The 23,735-nt window shown below is 30.8% G+C and overlaps 1 protein-coding gene across 6 annotated transcripts in view; it reads left to right on the forward strand.

The window, feature by feature from the left end:
• CNOT2 (CCR4-NOT transcription complex subunit 2) overlaps positions 1-23,735 on the forward strand; it is a 160,016-nt gene that overhangs the window by 116,899 nt on the left and 19,382 nt on the right. For all 6 annotated transcript variants that reach the window (XM_051961500.1, XM_051961501.1, XM_051961503.1 and 3 more), the window contains 5 exons: positions 3,656-3,722; positions 13,821-13,968; positions 15,009-15,191; positions 20,809-20,888; positions 23,076-23,201. In XM_051961500.1, the coding sequence (XP_051817460.1) occupies positions 3,656-3,722; positions 13,821-13,968; positions 15,009-15,191; positions 20,809-20,888; positions 23,076-23,201 (604 nt within the window). The remainder of the gene's footprint in view (positions 1-3,655; positions 3,723-13,820; positions 13,969-15,008; positions 15,192-20,808; positions 20,889-23,075; positions 23,202-23,735) is intronic.

Consider the following 23,735-nt stretch of genomic DNA (forward strand, 5'->3'; position numbering starts at 1 on the left):
TACCTTTTCTTCTTTGTAATGTGTTTCTTACTTGCTTGTGTTATTTTCCATAGTTTCTTACTCTTTTTAGGCAATTTTCATTATAAGTTGGATTTCATTTTAGTAATAGAATTGACAGAATTTATATGACATAATTATCATGAAAAATTTTCTAGGCTACCACTTTGCTTTTAAATCTATAGCATGTAATACGGTCCTATTTTTAAAGGTGTTGCAGTAGCTTTGTACTCAATTTCAATTTATAAAAGTTATGGCAGGAACTTTTCTTTTACATTTAAATTGTAGATTCCTTTAGCTTAGCTTTTTGTTTATTGAAAATTTGTCAGGGCAAAATCATTGTAGTGTTTTCTCATGTTTGGGAATGTGCAACTGTGAATGAGCTATTGTTAAAAAAAAATACATATAAGTGGAGTTTGGGAATGTTAGCTGTCAGCATTCTGTTCCTAAGGAAATGAGAGGGAAAAATGGACAATGTGTAGGCTTGAGGTCACCTCAAGTTTGTAGATTTCATCCTTTAATGTTAACAAACACTTTTTGAAATCTGATATTCTTTGAAAACTGCTTTGTTCTTTTGAGTAACCTCATCTATAATTTCTCAGGCACTAAAAAAGCTAATAAATTTTACAGGTAAACAGAATGAAATGTGAATTAGATAAATAACCATGATTTATGCTCTTATGCAAAAATATATTTTAAAGATGCTTCTTTAAAATTGTGAGGCATGCCTGTAATTCTTGCTTTTGGGAGGCAAATACTGATGGATCAATTGAGCTCTGATCTTTTGCACTACTTTAGAGCCAAAGTTCATTGAATGTCCAATCTAAGTTGGCATGAGTGAGTAAGTCATTAGAATGACTAAATAGAGACAAATCCACGAAAGAAACAGCGAGTCAGAGGAAGAAGACCAAACTTCTGACTGTATTCATCTGGGATATATGTTCTTCGAAAAGGTGGCAATTTAATTGTGGGTAGAATTGTAAGATGCTTGTAAGACATTTGAGGTAGAACAAATGTCCTAAGCAAAAAAAAAAAAAAAAAAAAAAGGAAAGCCTAAATACTATAAATGAGTAGTCTAGTTTAGCTAGTAGATAGGTAATGGCTTTTTGTAGAAGAGTAGTGAAAGAAAAGGCTCTAAAGAAAGGATAAAGTAAAATTGTGGAGAACCTTGATTGAGTAGGGAGGAAATATCTAATTGCAATTTTTTTTTATTATAGCTTTTTATTGACAAAACATATGCATGGGTAATTTTCCATTCCCTTCTCTAGATGGCAAGTAGTCCCATACATGTTAAATATGTTAAAGCATATGTTAAATATATGAATACATATTTATACAGTTGCCTTGCTGCACAAGAAAAATCAGATTTATAAAGCAGGTAAAAATAACCTGGGAAGAAAAACAAAAATGCAAGCAAACAATAACAGAAAGAGTGTAAATGCTATGTTATGGTCCACATTCATTTCCCAGTGTTCTTTCTCTGGGTGTAGCTGGTTCTCTTCATTATTGATCAGTTGGAACTGATTGTTGGATCCTCTTGTTGTTGAAGATAGTTACTTCCATCAGAATTGATCCTCATATAGTATTGTTGTTGAAGTGTATAATGATCTCCAGGTTCTGCTCATTTCATTTGGCATCGGTTCATGCAAGTCTCTCCAAGCCTCTCTGTATTCATCCTGCTGGTCATTTTTTACAGAATAGTAATATTCCAAAACATTCATATACCATAATGTACCCGGCCATTCTCCAATTGTTGGGCATCCATTCATTTTCCAGTTTCTAGCCACTACAAACAGGGCTGCCACAAACATTTTGGCACATACAGGTCCCTTTCCCTTCTTTAATATCTCTTTGGGATATAAGTTCAGTAGTAACACTGCTGGATCAAAGGGTGTGGACAGTTTGACAACTTTTTGAGCACAGTTCCAAATTGCTCTCCAGAGTGGTTGGATCCTCCACCAACAATGCATCGATGTCCCAGTTTCCCCACATCCCCTCCAACATTCATCACTATTTTTTCCTGTCATCTTAGCCAATCTGAGAGGTGTGTAGTGGTATCTTAGAGTTGTCTTAATTTAATTGTAATTTTCTTATGTCACATAGGAAAAATGTATTCTTAAAATTGTAGTTCAATACAACATTCTTCCTTCCAATAAGATAATCATTCAAGGAACTTTGTAATTATCAATGACCTTTTAAATTATCAAGAAATATTTTAAAAAATATAACAAATTTTTTTTCCTTTTTTCTGAGACATCTTAAAATCACACTTGTGCCCAGAGTCCTTTTTGTTTATTTGTTTGTTTAATGAAATCAACACCGTAGTCTATTTCAATAATTTTCATTTGTTTGCCTCAGAGGACAATAGATATACACAGTCCACTCTGTATACTTTTTGCCTATATTTATTAAAGGACTTGGCTTTTGCTTTTGTGCTTGCTTTTTCTTTCATTTTGTAGTCATTTCAATGTTTGTCCTTAATATTAATACATTTTATGTTCTGACCCTTTCTCCCCATGCTTTATGTTTGATTATTTAACTTAATATCATAACCAGCTTTTAGTACACTGTACTTTACATGGAAAAATAAATTTAATAGCATAACTATGAGTTTTTTTAATTGAATTAAATTGAATTGAAAAATGCAAGTGTGATCAACGTTTGCTGCTGTAATTAGCTATTCTGTTATAGTTCTTTAAAATTTGGACTTACTTGGTATTTTAAAATTCTAGATCATTAGATTTCAAATAATTTTTTAATGTCTTAGTTAAATTTTGGATTCTTTTTTCAGTCCACAAATTTCTGCCTATGGAATAAAATTCTTATGCATATTAAGTTGATTTATGTTGATTGATCTTATATAAGCATGATTTTTCTTCAGAGAGTCATGTCTCTTGAAAACCAGTAAGTAGATTGAGAGTATTTCCCTTTTTAATAGTTTGGATATGAAATTTTTAGAAGTTAAGTTCTAAAAGAATCTAAATTTCCATACATGTAATTATTTATTAATATTTTGACCACTTTCCTTCTAATATGAATATTATAACCACTTTGAAAAATATGTTTGAAATTTGTATATAATCAATTAATAAAAAAGAGAATAATTGATTAATATAAAGGAGACTTTTCTCTTACTATTAAATGATGATTAAGTGAAATTTTGAGTATATAAATGTCCAGCTAAATACTTTTTCATTGATTATATCCTGAGCCAATTATCAATTTCTGTTGTGTTAGTGGGTTTATGATCTATTTGGATATTGTTATGGATGCTACATTTCTATATTTTTTGAAGGAACTTATTAATTGGATTTTTAGCTTCATGAACACATGTAATTGTAAAAATTATATTCAGTATAATATAAGTTTAATAAAACTTAAAATTCCATACATATAGAAAATTCATTTCATTTTTACAATTTGAATTTATCAACTTATTGTGTACCTAAGAAATTTTGTACCAATTTAATAGCTTTAAATTTTTTTTTTATATTTTATGTTTACATTTAAGTTCTTCATATCTTATGAGCACTTTGAGAGCTATAAGTATGAATTAGTTATAGTTGTGTGCAAAATATTTGTAACATTACTAAAGTCTTAAGTTCATTGAGTGTTGTTTGTAGCTCTTTATGCTCTAATATAATTAATTTATTTCTAGATGCTGGCATCACCATCAACATCAGGTCAGCTGTCTCAGTTTGGGGCAAGTTTATACGGGCAACAAAGTAAGAATTTGCATTTATTTTGGGGTTCCCTTTTTAATAAAAAGCTATCTACATGTGCATTAATGGGGAATTTCAAAAGAGTAGGCATTTTCAGTCTTTCTCACAACCATTGTTATAATACATTCATTAGTTCATAATTTGTTCATTTAGGATGTGTTATAATTTGCACATGAATCAAATTGAATTCTACCATTGCAGTAGCGTTGTAAAATAAAAAAAAAATTGTTAAGAAAAATTAGTATAAAATAGTTTTCTAGGATGTTACTTATAACTTACAGAGTTCAGGTATTTTAAGAGAATAATTTATGCTAGAACTAATACTATTTAAAAATAGTATTTCATGTTTTAGTGTATTTTAATACAACTTTAGCTAGATTAAAGCAACATTTCTCTTTAGCACAACTCTATTAGTTGCTATAAAAATCTTTATAGTACTAAAAGAAATGGAAGGAACTTTATAATCCACTTTGTTTATTTTATTAATGGGAAAACTGAGTTCCAAATAGCTTATTTGACTTATTCATAGCTATATTCTGGATTAGATTCCAAGAGTTCTGGCTGATATTAGTTCTCTTTTATCTGTTACATGTTTTGTTCTTTAAAAATATTTTATAATTCTAACTAACTGAAACTTGTCTTCCTTACAACTATTACCACTTAGAGGTTTAATAGTACATATTAATTTAGTTTATGAGATTATAATTATGAATTTCCATGTTTTATGTGAAGTATTTTACTAAGCAGCATTTCATTTTATGAAATGATTAATAATATCTGATGAAAAATTATAGATTATAAAGGAAATAAAGTAATAATAACTTTCTTTAAGTGTTCTTATTTTTAAATTAAAAAGATGTAACAACAAAAATCATTTTTATTACAATATACATGCCATTTTACCTTTTATTTATTTATTTCATTTTACCTTTTAAACTGAATTTGGGCTAGAATAGTTAAAAGATAAAACAGTACAGTTTTTTCCCAATTTTTCCATTATATCTTCTTATCTTTCTTCCAAAGCTATAATAAATAAGATGTCATATATACACTGGCCAAAATTCCCTGGTTGTTAAATCAAAGTCAATAATTTCATTCTGATTGAACAGTAACAAAATAAAAATTAAATCTGAATGTGTTACATATTCAAGAATTTATACTAGTTGTTGAATAGTTACTGTAGTTTTTGCAGCTAAGCATCTTTTCTTCTTATGATATGTTCCAGGAAGATTTTTACTATAGGGGACCAGCCAAATAAGAACAGGCATTATTAGTGGATACTTAGTGATTATTGCTTGACCAGTTGTCTCCTTAGCATAAGTATTAGGATTTTATGAATAAAATAGTAAAATTAGAAGCTTTTTTAATAAATTGTTAAGTTTTATCCCTATTGTTCATATTTGAGAATAAAATACAAAATATTTTCACAATCTTTATTCTTTTCTTTCTTTTTGAACCTCTTAGTGTTGTACTCATATCTGGTTAGCATTAAATTCATAGGGAGAAAATAGGGTTTATATTTGAAATGAAAATATTAAGTTGAATTTTCTTTTACATTGAACCAGGTTATCACTTACATAGATTATAGAAAGAAAACTATTTGTTTTAACAGTGTACAATCATGACTTCAAAAGACTGATAATGAAACATGCCTCCCATCTTTTGACAGTGAGGTGATAAAATTAAGAGTTACAGAATCAGACATGCATTCAGAGATGAGACCAATTTGTTGGTTTGTTTTACTTGACTATTGGGAGAAGGAGGCAGTGTTTAGTGCTAACCATTTTAAAAAGAGGATCAATAAGACTTTTTAAAAGGCATCCCAAAAAATAGTTCAAGAAGAATACAAATTGAGAAATTTTGTTACATTATTAAATTTATGCATATTTAAAAAAATAAACTATGTAGTTTATTTTATGGTCCTTTCTCTTGTTCTTTGCACACTGAACAGTATTTGTTCTTCATAACAAAACAAAACAAAAAAAGAAAAGAAAATTTAAAAAGAGAGAAGATCTTAAAAACTAATTGTGGTTTCTCTATCAGGATCTAAAATGGATATACATACTTTTAAATTGTTATTTGTGAAGCATAATTTCGAATTAGCAGGCCCTGTTTTTCACTATCACATTTTGGATCTATTAGTATAGAAAATCAGACCAATTCTAGAAAAGGTAGAGTTAGGACACCAAAACAATTTTTTTCTTCCTCCTTTTAAAATTATAGCTTCTGTTTTATCTTGACACTTCCCTTACCCCATTCCTCATAAATAAAGTCCAAATTATGAAGCTAGATAGCAATTCTCATGTAGGCTTATTCTCCACTCTAAGGGGGTTGATGCTTAATTCACTTTATCAGCAGTATAAAATATTTAAGGTGCTTTCCTTCCAGCACCCTGTGAATTAAGTTGTGTAAATCTTATTGTTCTTATTTTGTAGTTGAGTACAAAATAGTTGTAGTTGTAGTGAAAAAATAGGTTAAATTATGCATAATAATCATGCAACTATTACCAGCAGCCATTTCTGAATCCATCTAATTTAAGATCTCTAACTTAAATTTGTATCTTCTCTGAGACTTTTTCAATTCTTTCATCAAATTTAGGTAAGCTTTTTTCTATGATAATTTCCTTATCTGCCTGTCTGAAAGTTTCCAAATAGTGTTAGTCTGATATGCATATCATGTTGGCTTTTTGTGATTAATTCCTGGATATTCATTTGCTTCATTTTGATAATATAGTCTAGATTTTTCCAGAAATTAACATCAAGATCACTGGCCTATAGTTTACTAACTATTTAGTTCAGTGATACCTTTTGTTTTTCACCATGATCTTCCAAAAACCATTGATAGTGACCAGCCATTCCATTTATTAGTAGTAGTAAGGAATGCAGTTACCTGAGCTTTATGACTTAGATCTTTTTAGAGCTTTGGAGCTGATTGTCCTTACTATCACTTTACCTGTTCTGTAGACATACACAGCAAGATAGGAAACTTCTGTGTTATTATAGTGAAATTAACAAATATAGTCATGTCAATTACTTGGGATAAACAGTGATTATAATAATTCACTGTGGGACATTAGTAATCATGAGTGTATATTGCTGATACTGGGCTAACTCAGAATATCAGACCAGTTGAAAATGAACTGAGCTGATTCTTCACTTTTATTTAGTTCTCTGTCACTTGAGTATTCGATTTGGATTTTATGCCATAAAAACATTGCTCTCTTGTTATGTTTTTAATTCTGTAGTTTAAAAGAATGGATATTACTCCAAGAACACCTGCAGAAGTTGTAGCTCTTAAAGAGCACACTTCAGTGACTGTTAGAGATATTGAAGCAATTGTTGGTGTGGGGAAGTCAGACATTTCAAGGATCATTCAAGCCCATGTGAAAAAGGACCAGTCACATAGAATATATTCAGAAACAAAAAACAGTGCCAAGAACTGGCAAACTTCCTACAAAACAACCTAATTAATCCTCAGAAAACAAAGAAGATCTTCAGAATGTGGAGTAGTTTTCTTGAAGTTGGAAGAACAGTGAGAAGACACATTTTTTAAAAATTTGATATGAAGAAAGAAAATGTCATGAGCAAGATTTACAAAATGTAGTATACTGAAAAATTGGGAAAAAAAGGTATTTTTACAGTGAAACTGATGAAGCTTATTTTTTGTTCAAGGTTATACCAAAACTGTTGTCAGAAGTCCAGGTAATCTTTATAAGATCTGAATATCTTCATCAGATTGTTAAACAGCCACCAAAAAAAAAATGTTTGGGGAATTTTTTAAGATTTCAGTTGTCCTCCATGGCAGTTTTATGTCCATGAAGCAGTGCCAATGCTGATAAATATATTGACATACTGAAACATAGAATTATTCAAGAATTATAGAAATCCTCAGTGGACATAGAACATTGCAACATGCTCAGAAATTTATTCAAGAGATGGAGATAAATGTTCATTTAATGCTTAGGAACTTGCTTTTATTTAAACTCAAACCACTTGGCTATGATCAAGGCCAGATTTGCAAAAATGGACTTTCTTCAAAGGTTCACTTTCTCCAGTGTGATATATGATCTCATGATGAACTAATGAATGTGTCAATATATTGGGGAGTCATTGCCAAATTGTATAAAACAAGTGACTGCAGCAAAAGAAGGACTTAGTGCACATTTAACATTTTTTTTAAATGTAAAAAGTTGTAAGACTTACTAATATGTAAATAAATTTAATTTTTTTTTGTCACAGTTAATTTGCAGACCATTTTAGTTATCTAATAGACTTTTAGCCATTAAGATAATCTCTTACCTAATGGTATATTCCTTATATAATAAGCTTCCTTCTTAGAGGTTCTATGTTCTAATCTTTTGCAAGAGCTATATATCTTTTATTTAGCATCTGATAATCTGTAGTCTTTTTCTTTATTTTCTCTTCTCTCAGTTTTTAGACTTGTGACATGTTAGAATTTTCTTCTCTTTCCAAATCTTTTTTTAGGATTTGTTTGGCTTTTTTTTTTCTTTTCCTCTAATTGAATGCCTTCTTTAAAAAAAAGAAAGAAAGAAAGAAAAGAGATTTTTTTATTTTACACCAGAGAACGGAAAGGTATTTTTTAATGCCCCTTTACCTTCTCTTCTAGGTATAGATCTGTGCTGAAGTTTTAAGCATAGATGACAAATTCTTGGCTGTTATAGAAAGAAAAATATCAATCTTTACATGATATTACAAACTTTCTTCTGCTCTCCATGGTATCTGGAAGCAAGCTCCTCAGCCCTTACTCTTCATATTACTTGCTTTTATGGGTCTTCTCCTTACCTTTTCCCAGTTTGTAGCAACTGCTACGAGTTGTCATATTCAACTTTGTTTCCCCTGTCTTATCAACTTTAGCATCTTTCTCTGTTTCTCCTTTTTTCCTTTATAAAATTCTCACATCCTTCAGATATTTTTAAATTATTTCTTTTCCTTTAATTCTAGTCTCTTTCTTTTTTGCTGTTCAATTTATTTTCACAAATTGTAATGTTTAATATTCATCTTTCTCAGATCCATTAAACTAGGTGGATTATAGAGTGCTTACATTATTCAAAAATTTTTATGTACTCTATAGCAGAAAAGGGGGCCTTCTTATTCTGCCTTTATATTTAAAGATCCCCCTAGCTATGTCATTTGGGGAAAACCTAATTTCTTTAGCTGTCATCTGATGCTGACTTAAAACATAGCAGCAGATATTCCTTGAACTCTTTTATAGTATTTAGGAGTTATATACAAGATGATAACAAGAGAAATAGTTTGCTGATAAGGTGAGACAGAGACAGAAAAAAGAGCACAAGTGGCAGCTTTAAAAGATTGGTGGGAGGATAACCAAGAAAGAGCCATAGTCATGAAAATCTAGACAGGAGAGAGTATCCGGGAAGCAAAAGGTGATCAGTAGTTTCAACTACCTCAAAGAAGTCAAGAAAGATTAATTTTGCAGAGGAGCCATCAGATTTTATACTTTTCTGATTATGTATTTTTGTGTGTAATAGTTATCATGTTCTATTCCTCTACTAATATGTGTCTAGCAGAGTCCTCCATTCATAATAGTTATATAATAAATGATTGTTGAATTGATTTTTATTATAATAGTTTACCAGTGGCAAAATATTTCCATTTGCAATCTGTTTAGTCGTCATATTTTAAGACATTATGTGCTAATTTTGCTCATATGGCTCTTGTTTGGTATAAACATATGAGAAAATAAAAGGCTTGCAGTGATCCTTTCTAATTAAATAAATATTAATCATTTGATTTGGTGTGTATTTGAAACTGAAGTTTAATAAATCAATCATTAAGCATTTGTTATGTGCCTACTAATGTGCTAGGATCTTTCCTAGGCACTAGGGATACAATTGAAAAAAAAAATTTTTAAATCCTTACTTACAGGGACCTTACAAAGAAGCTCCATCATCTAATGGAGGAAGACAATAAGTTCATCTATTAGTCAATATAAAATAAAATAAATATAAAGGGAGTACACACGTACACACATGGATACACAAAATAGTTAAAAACAAAGTAGCAAAGAATGACACACAACAGGATAGTTACAGCTGGGAAGATAATCAAAAAGATTTTGGGCAGAAGATGGTTCTTGAGCTGTGGCTTAAAGGAGGAGAGGTAGGTACTCTATGAGGAGGACAAGATTCCCTTCTATAAGTGAATTCCTTCCATGGAGAATGGGCACTGTACAGTGAAAGATGGAGTAATCTCTGTGAGGAATGGAAAGAAGGCCAGTTTGCCTGCATATTGTGGAACAGGAAGTAATGGGCATTGAGAGGGATAAAACTAGGTTGGAGTCATGTTTTGGGGAGTATTATGAGTTAAAGGAGAGTTTTTATTTTATCTAAGACAATTCTTAGGTCACTACTGGAATTGATTTGGCCATGGAGTGACAAAAACAGATCTGCCTTTAAGGAAAATTACTTTAGTACAATGTTTGAGATGGATTGAAGTTGTGAGACTTGAGGCAGGCAAGCAAGAACTATTATTCTGAACTATTTTTGTAATTGTGTAAAATATATTAGCTATGAGAGTTCAGTAAATGAATTAAACCAGTTTTGTTTCCTAATAACAAGAGCTTTGAGATTACATATTACATTCTTAAATATCTGAAGACTGATTATCTCATCTGAAATTATCCCATTCCAATTTTCCTGTCTGTTTCAGCTCTTTTGACCTCTATTGTCTTTTTCTTTCTTTCTTTCTTTTTTTTTATTAGTTAGCATTTTCCTCAGACAGAAACTGACATTTAAATGCTAATTATTTTGTGGAGGGAATAGGGTGAATATTAAGTAATAAAATATGAATATTTCAGATTATCTCTACATTTCCTTTATTAATGCCATCTTCTTTGACTTTTAGCTTAAAAAATAAACTGAAGAAAGTGTGCAAACTTACACTTGAGTAAATACTTTGTTATGGTTAGTTCTTCCCTAAAAGACTTGCTTTAGAAATTTTTTGGTTTGATACCTTAACTTTTCTGATGTTATTTTTTATGAAAAACCTTGGAATGTATTTGGGGAAATGCATGAAAAAAATTGAGTAACTGTGGTTTAACATTTATAGTAGTCTTAAGGGTAATCATAGCAGGCAAAAAGACATCTTTTTGCTTACAGTGAAAAAGATGGAGAATGGAAAAAGAAATTAGAGAAAGGAAAATAATGGGAAAGAAAGCAGAAAAAAAATAGAAGAAAAAGAAAAGAAAAGAAACATAAGGACAGGGAAGGAAGAAGAATAATTTAATCTAAGTTAAACTTTATGATTTACAGAAAGTTGTCAAATTGTTCTTTGCCACCTAAGGAAATTGTTTTTTTATTCTGAGGATTAGAGATGGCTTCAGGGAAAAGTATTATTTATGAGAGAAGAGGTATTGTTTGAATTGAGCTTTAAAAGAGAAATGGGGTCATAGTTTTGCATCCATTCTTCTCTATAATTTGTGTTATCTGTTGTGTAGTGAAAAGAGCACTAAATTTTAAATCAAGAAACTTTGTTTCCTGCCTCTAATTGTAACCTTGGACAGATTTCTAAATCTGTGTCAGTTACTTCATCTATAAAATGAAAACTGAACTGAATGATCTTCTTTTTCTTTAGGTACTTTTAATCTTTAATATTCTGTGATTCCACTTCCAGGCCAGGGAGCATAAGAAATAAATTTCATTGGGACACCTATAACTAAAATTACACTTTTAGGATAAAATGATATATACAGTAAGATTCTTAACCTAGACTCTCCAGTATCCATGAATAGATTTCAGAAAGGGTGGGAAGGGATGAAGAAGTGAGGAGTTATGAACTTGGACAGGAAGAAAAATCACACTTTCATTTTCAATAACTTTTCCTTATAATTTAGTATGTCCTTCAATTAATGTAGATAATAGCCATTATTATTAAAAAAGTTCTGTGGACTTTGCCAAACTGTCAAAGGAGTATATGACACTTTACATAGAACGTTAAGAACCTCTACTACAGAGAGCAAGAATAAAAATTGAAGTAGGAGAAGTTATGTTGAGAGCAGAGAAAATATGAATCTGGATTGAAGTTTGTATTTATATTCATATATATTTTGTAATTATATGTGTATTCATATTCATGTAAATATTCACATTCCTATTTATATTTTATATAAATATTCCTATATTTATATTCACATAAAGAAATAACTCTTATGTTGCTTCCTTGGGCTTTTCCTTTCCAATCCACTCTTCTCTGTTGGGCCTCAAGAGAGAATCAGTTTGAATTGCCTCACTGATAGTCTCAAGACATTGTGCACTTCCCAGAAGTGATAAATGACATGGGGTCAGCTTCTTCATGGTTTTTCATTTCAAAATTAAACATTAGTAAGCATAATGTATGTGATAATTATGGGTTTTGAGTCCATAGAAATCAAGGAGGTTTGTAGCCTGAGTTTTAAGCTTATCAGCTTCCTGTTTAACAAATTAGCTTTGTATTGTAAAAATTTGTTACGATATAGAAACTGAGAAATAGTTACTTTATTATGCTAGAGAATAAAAAATTATTTAATCATTACATTCATAGTATCTGGAAAACATTTTTCTGGTAAGAAAGTTTTGAAAATGTGAGTCTCACAGTGTGACCACAGTACTAATGTGGTATTTTTAATTCATTAATTCTTCACTTAGGGCTTTGTTGATGCTTAATTAACATATAATTGCTAACTACTTTTTCACAGCATTTAAAAAAAAGAAGAAAAACTGTAGTAGTCCTCAAATTAGTGAAATGTTGCTTGATTTTTAGAGTAACAAAAGTGATTATTGAAGTTAAGGGGAGAGAATTGGGGATTTTCTGCCATTTTTCTTTATTCAGCTATTTCCCTTTGTTATTTTGTACAAATTTTCTGAGCCTCGTAGAACATATCTTACCATCTATAAAATCACAGATGAATTCACATATCTTTTAAGTACTGAAGTATTTATAAATTTAGACTCTAGAAATAAACAAATCTTTTATGAACTCAGAGACATCAGTCAGACATATATAATTAACATAGTATGTTTTCTATGGTATAGAGTAAGTGTTTGATCATAGGAAATCTAGGTTTCAATTTTGGCTCTGACATCTGTGTAGTTCACTTTAATTTTGGGGGTTCTTCATTTATAAAATTAAATGATCTCCAAAGTCTTTCCACCTCTAAATTGTTGTGATTTTCTTTGTTTTCCTATTTATAGTAGATTAGAAGCTATGAATTAAAAGGTCTAGGAGAGAAGTTGCTTTTAAGAGCAGACATAGAAGTAGTAGGCCTTCAATTTCCTCATCTGTACAATGAAATGTCCTTTCTAGCTCTACAGTTCAAAATTAGAAAGCTTAATTTTATGGAGAAGAGGTGTATCTCTGAGCTATGAAGAAAATAAGTTAAATATTTTTCTGTATTTCCTGTTTTTAAAAAAATTACTGTCTAAAGGCTACTCAATTTACTATGTTTTAGTTATATCATAGTTTAACTATGGTTAAGTTTTGTGAGAAATTTACTTATTTAAAACCCCTATTCCCTAGATATTAGTGGTATCTGTTATCAGAGGTCTGAAATGAAATCCTTTTTAAAAAGGTTGGTAGACAAACACCAATGGTATATTTAGAATAGACTTTTGGTTAACCTTTAATAGCATAATTTTTTTATTTGTGAATATATTCTCTAAATGGAAAATTTTCTCAACTTTATTATGTTCCACACTAATTTAAGTAATTGAAATTAAAATAATATAAACTAAACAGAATTAAGCTTTTTAATAAAGTAACTTATGTCTTAACTTGGCAAATAAAGAGCTTAATAGAAACAGATTCTGAAGTATGACATTGTACGTTGATCTTAATAAAACAACTCAAAATTGTAGTTCTTGGACTTTAATAAAGCACATAAATCTGTTATTAAATTATGGACATGATTGGACAAAATTTTTAAATGTTATAGATTAGAGAATATTTTGATGTAGAAATTTCTTTTAAAATACCATTCAGAGAAGTTTAACTTATATCATTAGAAATTTGTAATTTTGCAATTTCTTAATGCATATCTTAAAACCTTTCAAAATTGGTTATTTTTTCCTCTTATAATTTTTAATAGGTGCACTGGGCCTTCCAATGAGAGGAATGAGCAACAATACTCCTCAGTTAAATCGCAGCTTATCACAAGGCACTCAGTTACCAAGCCACGTCACGCCAACAACAGGGGTACCAACAATGTCGCTTCACACACCTCCATCTCCAAGCAGGTATTTATTAGTGATTTCAAATATGTCTTTAAAATCTGTATGTGTGTGTGTGTGTGTGTGTGTGTGTGTGTGTGTGTACATACTACACACACACACACGTAGTGGTATCACTAGATCTGTTTATGTTCTGAAAAAGATAATCTATTAATAATATCAACAAATAATAACTATAACTATATATATATTAAGGAAACACCTATTTTTTTGGTTAGTGCTTTCATTGAGACAGGAAATTGATGTACTGCTCTTAAACATTTCATTTCATTTAAATATCTATGTTGTAATAGGGTGAAACATTTGCAAAATACATCTTCCCTTATAGAGTTAAAGTCAAAACCAATAAATGCTGCGCAAAGTATTAAGAAATTATTTTTTTTTTCATGTATTTGTGGGTCAATTGGGGTTAAGTGACTTGCCCAGGGTCACACAGCTAGGAATTGTTAAATGTCAGACCAGATTTGAACTTAGGTCCTCCTAACTTCAGGGCTGGTGCTCTATCTACCCAGCTGCCTTTTCCCCTTCCCCCTTCTTTTATCCCCTCCTGGCAGGATATTCTTTTAAAAGAAATTTGATGCTGCAAGATTTATTGCTTCATTTTGTTTGGACACAGTCATTCTAACAAATATCTTCCCCCTTGCTCCCATTTCTTCTTTTCCCCCAAAAAAAGTTAAATAGGGCTGGAGTGATTGGGTATAAGAGTATGTGTTACTTTCCATTTTTTGTAATTTGCTATTTGTTGACAGAAAGTAAGAATTTGTGCTTTAATTTTAGAAGGGTCATATTCTTGGGCATTTCATATCAAAGTATTCTTTCCCATTATTTAAGATTAACAGTATTTTATCTTTCTTCTTCCATTAATGCCTATTGTAATTTACCTGTTCTTCCACCAGTATCCAGAGAAAGAATATGAAGAACATAATAAATTTGAATGATATTGTAAAAAATACATTAGGAAATCTAAATTATGATAGAAATTTTAATTTAGAAATTTAATGAGGGATTCTCAAGATCCCATTTTTTATAAATGATTTCTTTTTCAGGGGTATATTACCTATGAATCCTAGGAATATGATTAACCACTCCCAGGTTGGTCAAGGTATTGGAATTGCCAACAGGACAAATAGCATGAGCAGTTCAGGGTTAGGTAGCCCTAACAGAAGCTCGCCAAGCATAATATGTATGCCAAAGCAGCAACCCTCTAGACAACCTTTTACTGTGAACAGGTAAGGTAAATTAGATTATATTGCATGTATATGAATTGATTTCTTGTTATCTTTTGGCTTGTTGCCAGCATTGCTATTCATGCCCACAACTCTGCTCATATCCTCTTTTATCTATGAACTCATAATGATATATCATCTCATACTTGTGATCAAAGATTTCATTTCTTTTCCATTTCAATTTTGCCCACACTCTCTGGCCTTAAAGTTTTGTTTTTTTTTTTTTCCCCAAAGATGGTGAAGGGTGGGAAAATTGCTTAATCATATTTAAATGTGCACTTTTATTAACCAATAAATAAGCATCATTAAATGAGTACTGTGTATCAGGCACTATGATAAGTGCTGGAAATAAAGAAAATAAATTTTATAAAGTCTCTTCCCTCTACGAGCTTACATTTTACTAAGGGGAAAGAACATATATTAATCAGAATGTAAAAGATAAATATATCATAAATAGAAAGTTACCTTAGAGAAGAGGATTCTGTCAGCTAGGGAGACCAGAAAAGGCCTCCTAAAGTAGATAGTGCTAGAGTAGAGTCTTAACTCTTGATATCCTAAGCGTGAATATTGGAACAAAGAACATTTCATGCATGAGGAACAGGCTTTGCAAAAGCATAGAAATAGGAGACAAAGTGGGTGTTTGAGGATCAGCTGTTGGCTAATCTGGCTGAGTCATAAGAGTATGTGGAAAGGAGTAGAATATTAAAAAATTGAAAAGATAGGAAGAAGGTAAATTATAAAGGGCTCTAAATTACAAACAAAAGGACCTTATAATTGATCTTGGAAATAATGAGCCAATAGAGTTTATTGAGCAGGGGGATGATATGGTCCGATTAATTAATGGAAGGTAGATTGAAGCAGGAATGCCAATTTAAAGGCTATTGCTGTAGTCAATCAAGAGAGTCAGCATTAACAGTTGTGTAAATAGAGAGCATACATCTACAACAGATGAACTAAAGAAAGTAATTTGTATTTGAAACTAATTGAATACGGTAGTGAACAAGAGAGAGACTAGTTAAGGAATCACTGAATCTTTGAAGTTGGGTAATTGTAAGGCTTATAGACAGTAATAGGGAATTTCAAAAGATGAGAGAGCTTGAGGGGAAAGATAAATTTTGTCTTGGTTGAGTTTGAGAATTCAGTAGAAAATCTGAGTTCAAAATATCCAACAGACAATTGCTAAAGTAGGACTAGAGTCTACGACACTGACAAGGTCTCAGCATATAGATCTGACAGTCATCTGCCTAAACGTGGTAATGGAATATATAACATGTAATGAAATTATCAAGTGAGGGAATATGTAAAGAAAAAAAAAGGGCCAAGATAAAAGCCTTGAGGGATATTCAAAGTTAAGGCGCATGACATGGATAAAGATCCATCAAAGATGACATTTGTTTGTCAAATAAATAACATTACCAAGATAAAACAGAACCACAAAAACTCCAAGAGGACAGAGTACACAGAAGGTGACCAGTATACTAGTCCATTAATTTTGTCATTTAAGAACTCATTGGTAACTTGAGAGAGCCTTCAGTTGAGTGATGAAGTGAAGTAGGAAAGAAAGTGAAAACTTTTAGTCTTTGGCTTTCTTAATTGAGATGAGGAATGATGTAGGTCAGTTGCTGATAGGCTTATCAGAATTTAGTGAAGGTTTATTTGAGGGGTTTTGGTTGCGTTTTTTAGGATGATGAAGAATTGGGCATGTCTGTAGGCAGTCAGTGAGGTCTGAGAGATTGGGAAAGATTGAAGATTTTAGAGAAAAAGAGGGTGCTGTTGAGTCAATTTAATCTATTGGAGAAGATGGAAAGAAATGGAATATTGCTTCCACCTGTAGAGGAGTTAGTCTCAGCAAGCAGGAGTGAAAAATAAGTTAGTGGGACTTCATATCCAAGGATATGAGATAAGGAAGAGGTCAAAAGAGTGAGTTTTTGGCAAATAGCCTCGTGTTTTCAGTGAAATATGAAGCAAAGATCCTCCATAGATAAAGTGAGAATATTAAGAAAAAGGGACTGCAAGAGCAACTAGCATAAATGCAATGGGAACTCAATTAAGGGAAGTAGTAATATTACTATGCTGTAGCAAGGGCGTGGCTGAGATCAGCTGCCATAAATTTAGAGCATACGCAGTCAGCATAATTTTGTTGCTTCCTTCCAGTCCATGTAACATCACTTGCTTAGGAAGGAAAGAGGCATGTTTTTGTAATCTAGGATTAAGGTTTGACAGGCATGAACTGTGATAGTACCAGGAACCAAGAAATTTGACCAAAGAGACTGCTGTCCAGGTGTCCTGATTGAGAAGAGAGAGAAAATAGCTAGACCAATTATTACCTTGTGCAATATTGAGGAATGAAAATACCCATTTTAATTGCTTACCATTTTAGGAGATGTATTTAAATGCTCTATCTTATTTTTGAATTGGACCTGAGACTTCATTTCCTCCTAGTGAGGGGAACCTCTTTTGATGCAGATTGGCAGCTGCTCTGAATCTTTGCTTCTTAAAGAGCTTCCTGGAACGTTAAGTTGAACTCAGGCTAACTCCAAGGCTCATTCTTGATTCACTGTTTTATATTATCTATCTTAAGAGTTCCCCATATCATTTTTGTAAATTAAAAAAAAAATTAATAATGATTGATAAAGCCTTATTATACAAAGAAAGCTTCAACTTGTGGCTGTTATGATAGATACCACAGCAGAGTATATAGAGTTGACCTTAGAGCCCTGCTTCTAACATATATTTAAACTGTCATTGCTCTATTCAACTTCCCAAGCCCAAGTCTTTACTTTGTGTATCCTTTGTATTGGTTTATGCATCATAACCATATACCAATGATGTCATAGATCTATTTTAAAAAATAGTATATATTATCATAAATTAGAATCAAGACTTTTGCTGGGTTTCTTCAGGTAATTTTTTCTGGTAAGTTTTTCTTTTAATAAAACTTGTGTTTAAAACAAGTCTTGCACTTTCTGTTTAACATAGCATTTAAGAGAATTGATTCTATTCCTGAAGTTACGTGATAAGCTTTAAGAATGCTGGACCTTGAATCAGAAGAAAAGGGTTCTAAGTTTACTATTTACCTAAGCTTATCAAATTAAACAAGTCACTTAATTTCTTTTGCTTCATCAGTAAAATGGGATATGCCCATATCTATTTCAAGATGACATAATGTGAAAGTGACTTTACACACTACAAAATGTCCTTGTAAAGCATGAAATTATAAAGTATTTGCATTAATTTCTCATTTCCTCGTTAAGATTTGCCATTCTGCTTTTGGAAACTATCAATTTCATAGAAATTTTTTTGATTTTTATTTTTAAGGCCAGGTCAAACAAAATGTTTTGGAGAGGGGAAACGTGTGATTTATAGTTTCCAAAGAACTATTTGCCCACATTTAAATGTTTTCAGGTTTAGATGTTTTAGTTCTGTCCAGCAAAAGCTTTCTTAAAACCAACTTTATTATTAGGTATTAATTGATTAATTAATGTTTGAAAAAAGAACTTGGGGAAGAGAATTTTAGAAGACCCTGACATAATGTTTGTACCCTATAAATATTTAAAATATTTCTTTGTTGTTAGCACAGTTTCTATTTATTCTTCATTCTACAAGTTCCTACTTTTATTCAACTCTTTTGTAATTTACTGCTATCTAATATTTTACATGTCATTTCTTTGCTAATTTTTTTATCTAGAGTATTTTATCTAATCTCATACCCCTTTGTATTGTGTTTTTGTACTTATAATCTAATATGTTTTCATTTGTTTTTATACTTGTTTTAGCTCATCCTACTAAATATTTTTCATGTCAAAGAAGCACAGTTGTTACAGTGCTGAACTTGGAGTCAGCAAGACCTGAATTCAAATCCTGCTATAGATACTCACTAGTTCTGTTCCTCAGTTTCCTCATCAGTAAAATCTGAGATAATAACACCTACCTCCTAGAGTTGTTATGCAGAACAAATGAGATACATTGCGTGAATCTAAAAGTGGTACATATTTGCTACTATTACTATCAGTAGTATACTTGTATATGTTTAATGGCTTACTCTAGGGAAAAAAAGTATGAGTGACACATTTTAAGTTTAATTTCCATTATTAACATTTTCTACATTACTTAAGTCTAGACAACAAATAAATCAAGCCCTGATTTGTTGTTTGCTTTTTTTTTTTTTTTTGAGGTATACATCCTCATATCAAAAATGTAATAACAGGTTGAGCTATCTCTAGCAGCATATCCCATGTTATTTTTATTTTTTTTTAATATTAAAAATATAGTTGGATTTTTTTTTGGCTTTTTGTATAAACACTTTTTAAATGTTTGTCATATACAAAGCTCTGAAGTGCCATAGCACATTTTCTCATCTAAGAAACACTTGTGTTTGAATATTTCTTGCATTATCAATTTTAACTATATCTATCTTTCTGCCATTTGCTTGCTTCCTCTAGCTATATGTCTTGTAAACATTTTTTACTTCCCTCTAACCTCACAAGAATAGATTAAAAGAAAGCCAGTCACCATTCTACATTATAATCAACTTGGAGCATTTTCCCAATATTGACTAGAAAACCTGTGGGTCTTTTGATCACAATGAACATAAAAAGTCTTAAGTAGTAATACTTTGTCAACATAAGATTTGCATTTTTAAAAATTAGAATTCTTAATTATTTGTAAGTTTTTTGATGTCTTATCATGAGGCAATCCTTTGTTCTTAAGGATTATATTATTGGAATATAAACTCTGGCAAGTCCTACTGAGCTGAAAAGACCCAATGATGGACTGTATGCTTGTTAAAGTGAGACTACCATAATTAAGTCTAGAGAGGTTTGTTATCCGAGATTGGCCAGTAGATTTTCAACTTGGAGAACCATAGCTCTTTAAGACTTTCTATAAGTTTCTTGTGTCCAGAGTCAGTAGAGATAGTATCTACGGTAATAAAATCCCAGATTTTTCCAGTATTGAAGACATGTCTATGATCATGGTTTCTTTAGATTTAATTTTATGGTAACTTTCATGCATTTTGACCTTTAAAAATTTATAAATGAGCTTTAAAAGGATGTGATTTAACAGACATTTGGAATGTTAACTGTGTAGATGGGAGATAATAAAATAGCTGAAGACTGAGCATTTGGTCTCATGGAATTTACAGTTTAACCTGAGAGATCAGGGTCATTATGAAATAATATATTGTGAAGCACGTTTAATTCATTGGTGATAATGTTCTTTATAGTGTAGCAAAATGAAAACTCATATAAACCAACTAATCTTAATAGTAAAACTACTGAGCATTGTATTTATTCTCAGGATAGTTATTAGTCTGTTCACTAAATGGTACTTATAACTTTCTTATCTTCCTAGGTAGGTATAACTGCTTTTCATTTTATGTTTATTTTATTCATTATAATCTTTTAAGGAAAAAAAACAAACAAACCTGGTACTTCATCCATTTGGTTTTAACAGACCAGACTAGTTAAAGCAGAACAAAAATTGCATTTAGTAAACTGAGATTAACATCAGTTTCTAAAAGTTATAATCTGAAACAAGGAAATCAAAAGTATGTACTTGTTTTTTTTTCTCAGTTGAAAGTTAGTGTTCTTATATCTAAAACTATTTTCTGTGTACCCAGTATGTCTGGATTTGGAATGAACAGGAATCAGGCATTTGGAATGAATAACTCTCTATCAAGTAACATTTTTAATGGAACAGGTAAGCGTCTTTCATAAACAGTAGTATAGGAAAAAAAAATAAAACCCTGCATCATTGAAGCATAAAGCGTATTTTGGTTGTTGAGCTTGATACACAATATTTTTGTTATGAATTAACTTAATATTTTGATGTTACTAATTACTTAATGGTAATAGAGAGATGCTATTTAGTTACATAATGTTGTGTTTGCTGTCTGCTTGGAAACATTGAACATCATTTTATAACACATAAATTATTGTAATATATTGGCAACTTTTAGCTATCCCTATTATTAGCACCTTTCCAAAGATCTCTTCTATATCAGAAGTCATTGTCCTTCAGAAGTTGTTCTCCCCACCAGAAATATGGAAAAATAGTCTTTAAAAAGATATAGGTTTAAAAAACATGAACATTTGATCATGTATGTAATTTTTGAAATTTTAAGTTTTCATGAGCTGAATATTTACTACAATTATTGAAAGAAAAATAAAATTGGACATAAGCAGTTTTCAATGTAATCCAATGTTAACCAAATCCTTTCCTGGAACTTTAGTAGCAGGATCCACTGACGCTATTTTATCTCTTATGGAAGGTAAAGACAAGAAGAACCTCAAACTTGAGTTGATCCCTAACTGGGAGCATGGGAACAAAAAGGAAGGAGAAAAATTTTTTAGTTGAGGTTGAAATAAATTGATATGAGAGAAAAGTAAGAGAATAGTAGGTGAGATAGACTTATTAGCTTTCTAAGTAATGAATGGTTTTAACCTGAATAGGAAGCTCAGCAAGGAAGAAAAAATTAAGTTTTTATAGAACTTTAAAACTTTTGAGAATTACTTTATAGATAAATATCTTTAAAATGAAAAAATAATAAAATTCTTTAGAAAATAAAAATGTTAATGAAACATGAGATTTGGGGATTTATTTGTTTCTTGTGACTTTTATATAGTTTATAATATACTAGAATTCCATGACATGACACAATGTACTGTGCTGTAAAATTTCAGCATAACTTTTAAACATTCAAATGATAGTTTTGGGTTTGTTTGTTTTTTTATCAATTGTTAACTAATAAAAAAGTATCTGACTGTAATTTTTGTACCTCCATTACTTTTTTTTTTTTAAATGCTTTAAATTTAGCTTTTTAAAGAGAGGCATCATCATGCTATAGCATATAGAGAGAGCGAATTGTAGAAGTTTTAAGGAGTTTACATCTTTGTAAAGAGTTTTCCACATGTAGAGTGCCCTAAACAGATCAAAGAATTTACTTATCAAACGTAAAGGGGGGAGGGAGAGGTCAAGCTGTAATACAAAATATTTACTTAATTTCTGAGAGACTTATTTCTAGGATGATGATAAGGTGATGGCATTTTTCATTCATGGTAATTATCTGAAATTGTTTCTATAGTAGTTTCTAAAGTAGTCTGCTTTAGTTAAGTGAGTATGCACACCCACAAAGTCATGGATCCTCCAAATTCTGAAATAATAGAGCCACGAAAAATCCATCTTGCATTTCCTGTTTTTAATTTTCCTATATTTTATTACTTTGCACCTTAGGGTATATAATTGTCAGTTTTGTCAATTTAACTGATATTTGAATTTTTGTCTACTTCGTCATCCTTAAAGTCTTGAGTTTAAATCTTAGAAGAAAATCTACTTTTTAAGTTTGATCTAGTTTTCATACAAACTATCCATTTTGAGTAGTGTAAATAATAGGCTTCTGATTCTAAAGTTTTATTAATTTGGGAAGTTTATTTTTTTATGCTTAAACATACTTTATCAACATTTATTACTCTCGGAAACAGTGTAATTTATTTTAAACAGTTAATCACAGTAGTACCTAAATTTCTACAATTCTTCCTTAACCTTAATCCTGCAATTTTATAATATTTTCCAAATACCCCTTTTACATGTTTAATATATTAAGATTTTAGGAATTTATCATAGTTCAGAATGTTTTGTCTTATGACTTTTTTAAAAAAATGGTAATACCTGAAGATGTGAAATCATACCTCACCTGTTTTATAAGTGTAAAACATCTTGATCCAACATTGAGCCTAGGTGGGTAATGATGATGACTAATACAGTGTTTTGAATAATATTCATGCAAAATGATATTTCTCCTTGGGTATTTATTATTTGATTACTTAAAATCATGAGATTTTACATGAATGCAAAGATTTATAACTTACATATTTTGTCACTGTTTAGATGGAAGTGAAAATGTGACAGGATTGGACCTTTCAGATTTTCCAGCGCTAGCAGATCGAAACAGAAGGGAAGGAAGCGGTAACCCAACTCCGTTAATAAACCCCTTAGCTGGAAGAGCTCCTTATGGTAAGCTTAGGAGGGGTGGGGGAAGACCATTAAGTTGAGAAATCAAAAGAAATTTCAGTGAGTGTATTTCAGTTGATTAGGATAATCAGTATATTCAAAATGGTTTTTGAAAACACCTCCTTGACTATATTTGCTTCAAAATTTTGTTATTTTGGGCGAGGAAAAAAACCATAAATGTGAAGTGTAGCAGTGAGGCATAGATACACACCAAGAATTTGCTAATAAGTTATATCTTTGAAATATTTTCCCAGAGAACATATTCAACATTAATTGATAAATAATAATTTATGGTTACTTACTAATACAAGATTTACTAATGGCCAAGCATAGTATTAGGTGCCAGGGATGTAAATAAAAAGAACAAAACCATTCCTACTTGGAAGATACTTGTAATGAGGGTGATAGACATGGCTGTATCTGCATATAAATATAATCTATAATCAATTAAAAACAAGGTAATTTAGGAGGGGAAGCATTAGAAATTAGGGGAAACTAGGAAAGACAGTGAAGAAGGTAATGCTTGAGCTTTTTCTT

Source organism: Antechinus flavipes, chromosome 5 (assembly GCF_016432865.1).
Source record: "Antechinus flavipes isolate AdamAnt ecotype Samford, QLD, Australia chromosome 5, AdamAnt_v2, whole genome shotgun sequence".
Lineage (NCBI taxonomy): Eukaryota > Metazoa > Chordata > Mammalia > Dasyuromorphia > Dasyuridae > Antechinus > Antechinus flavipes.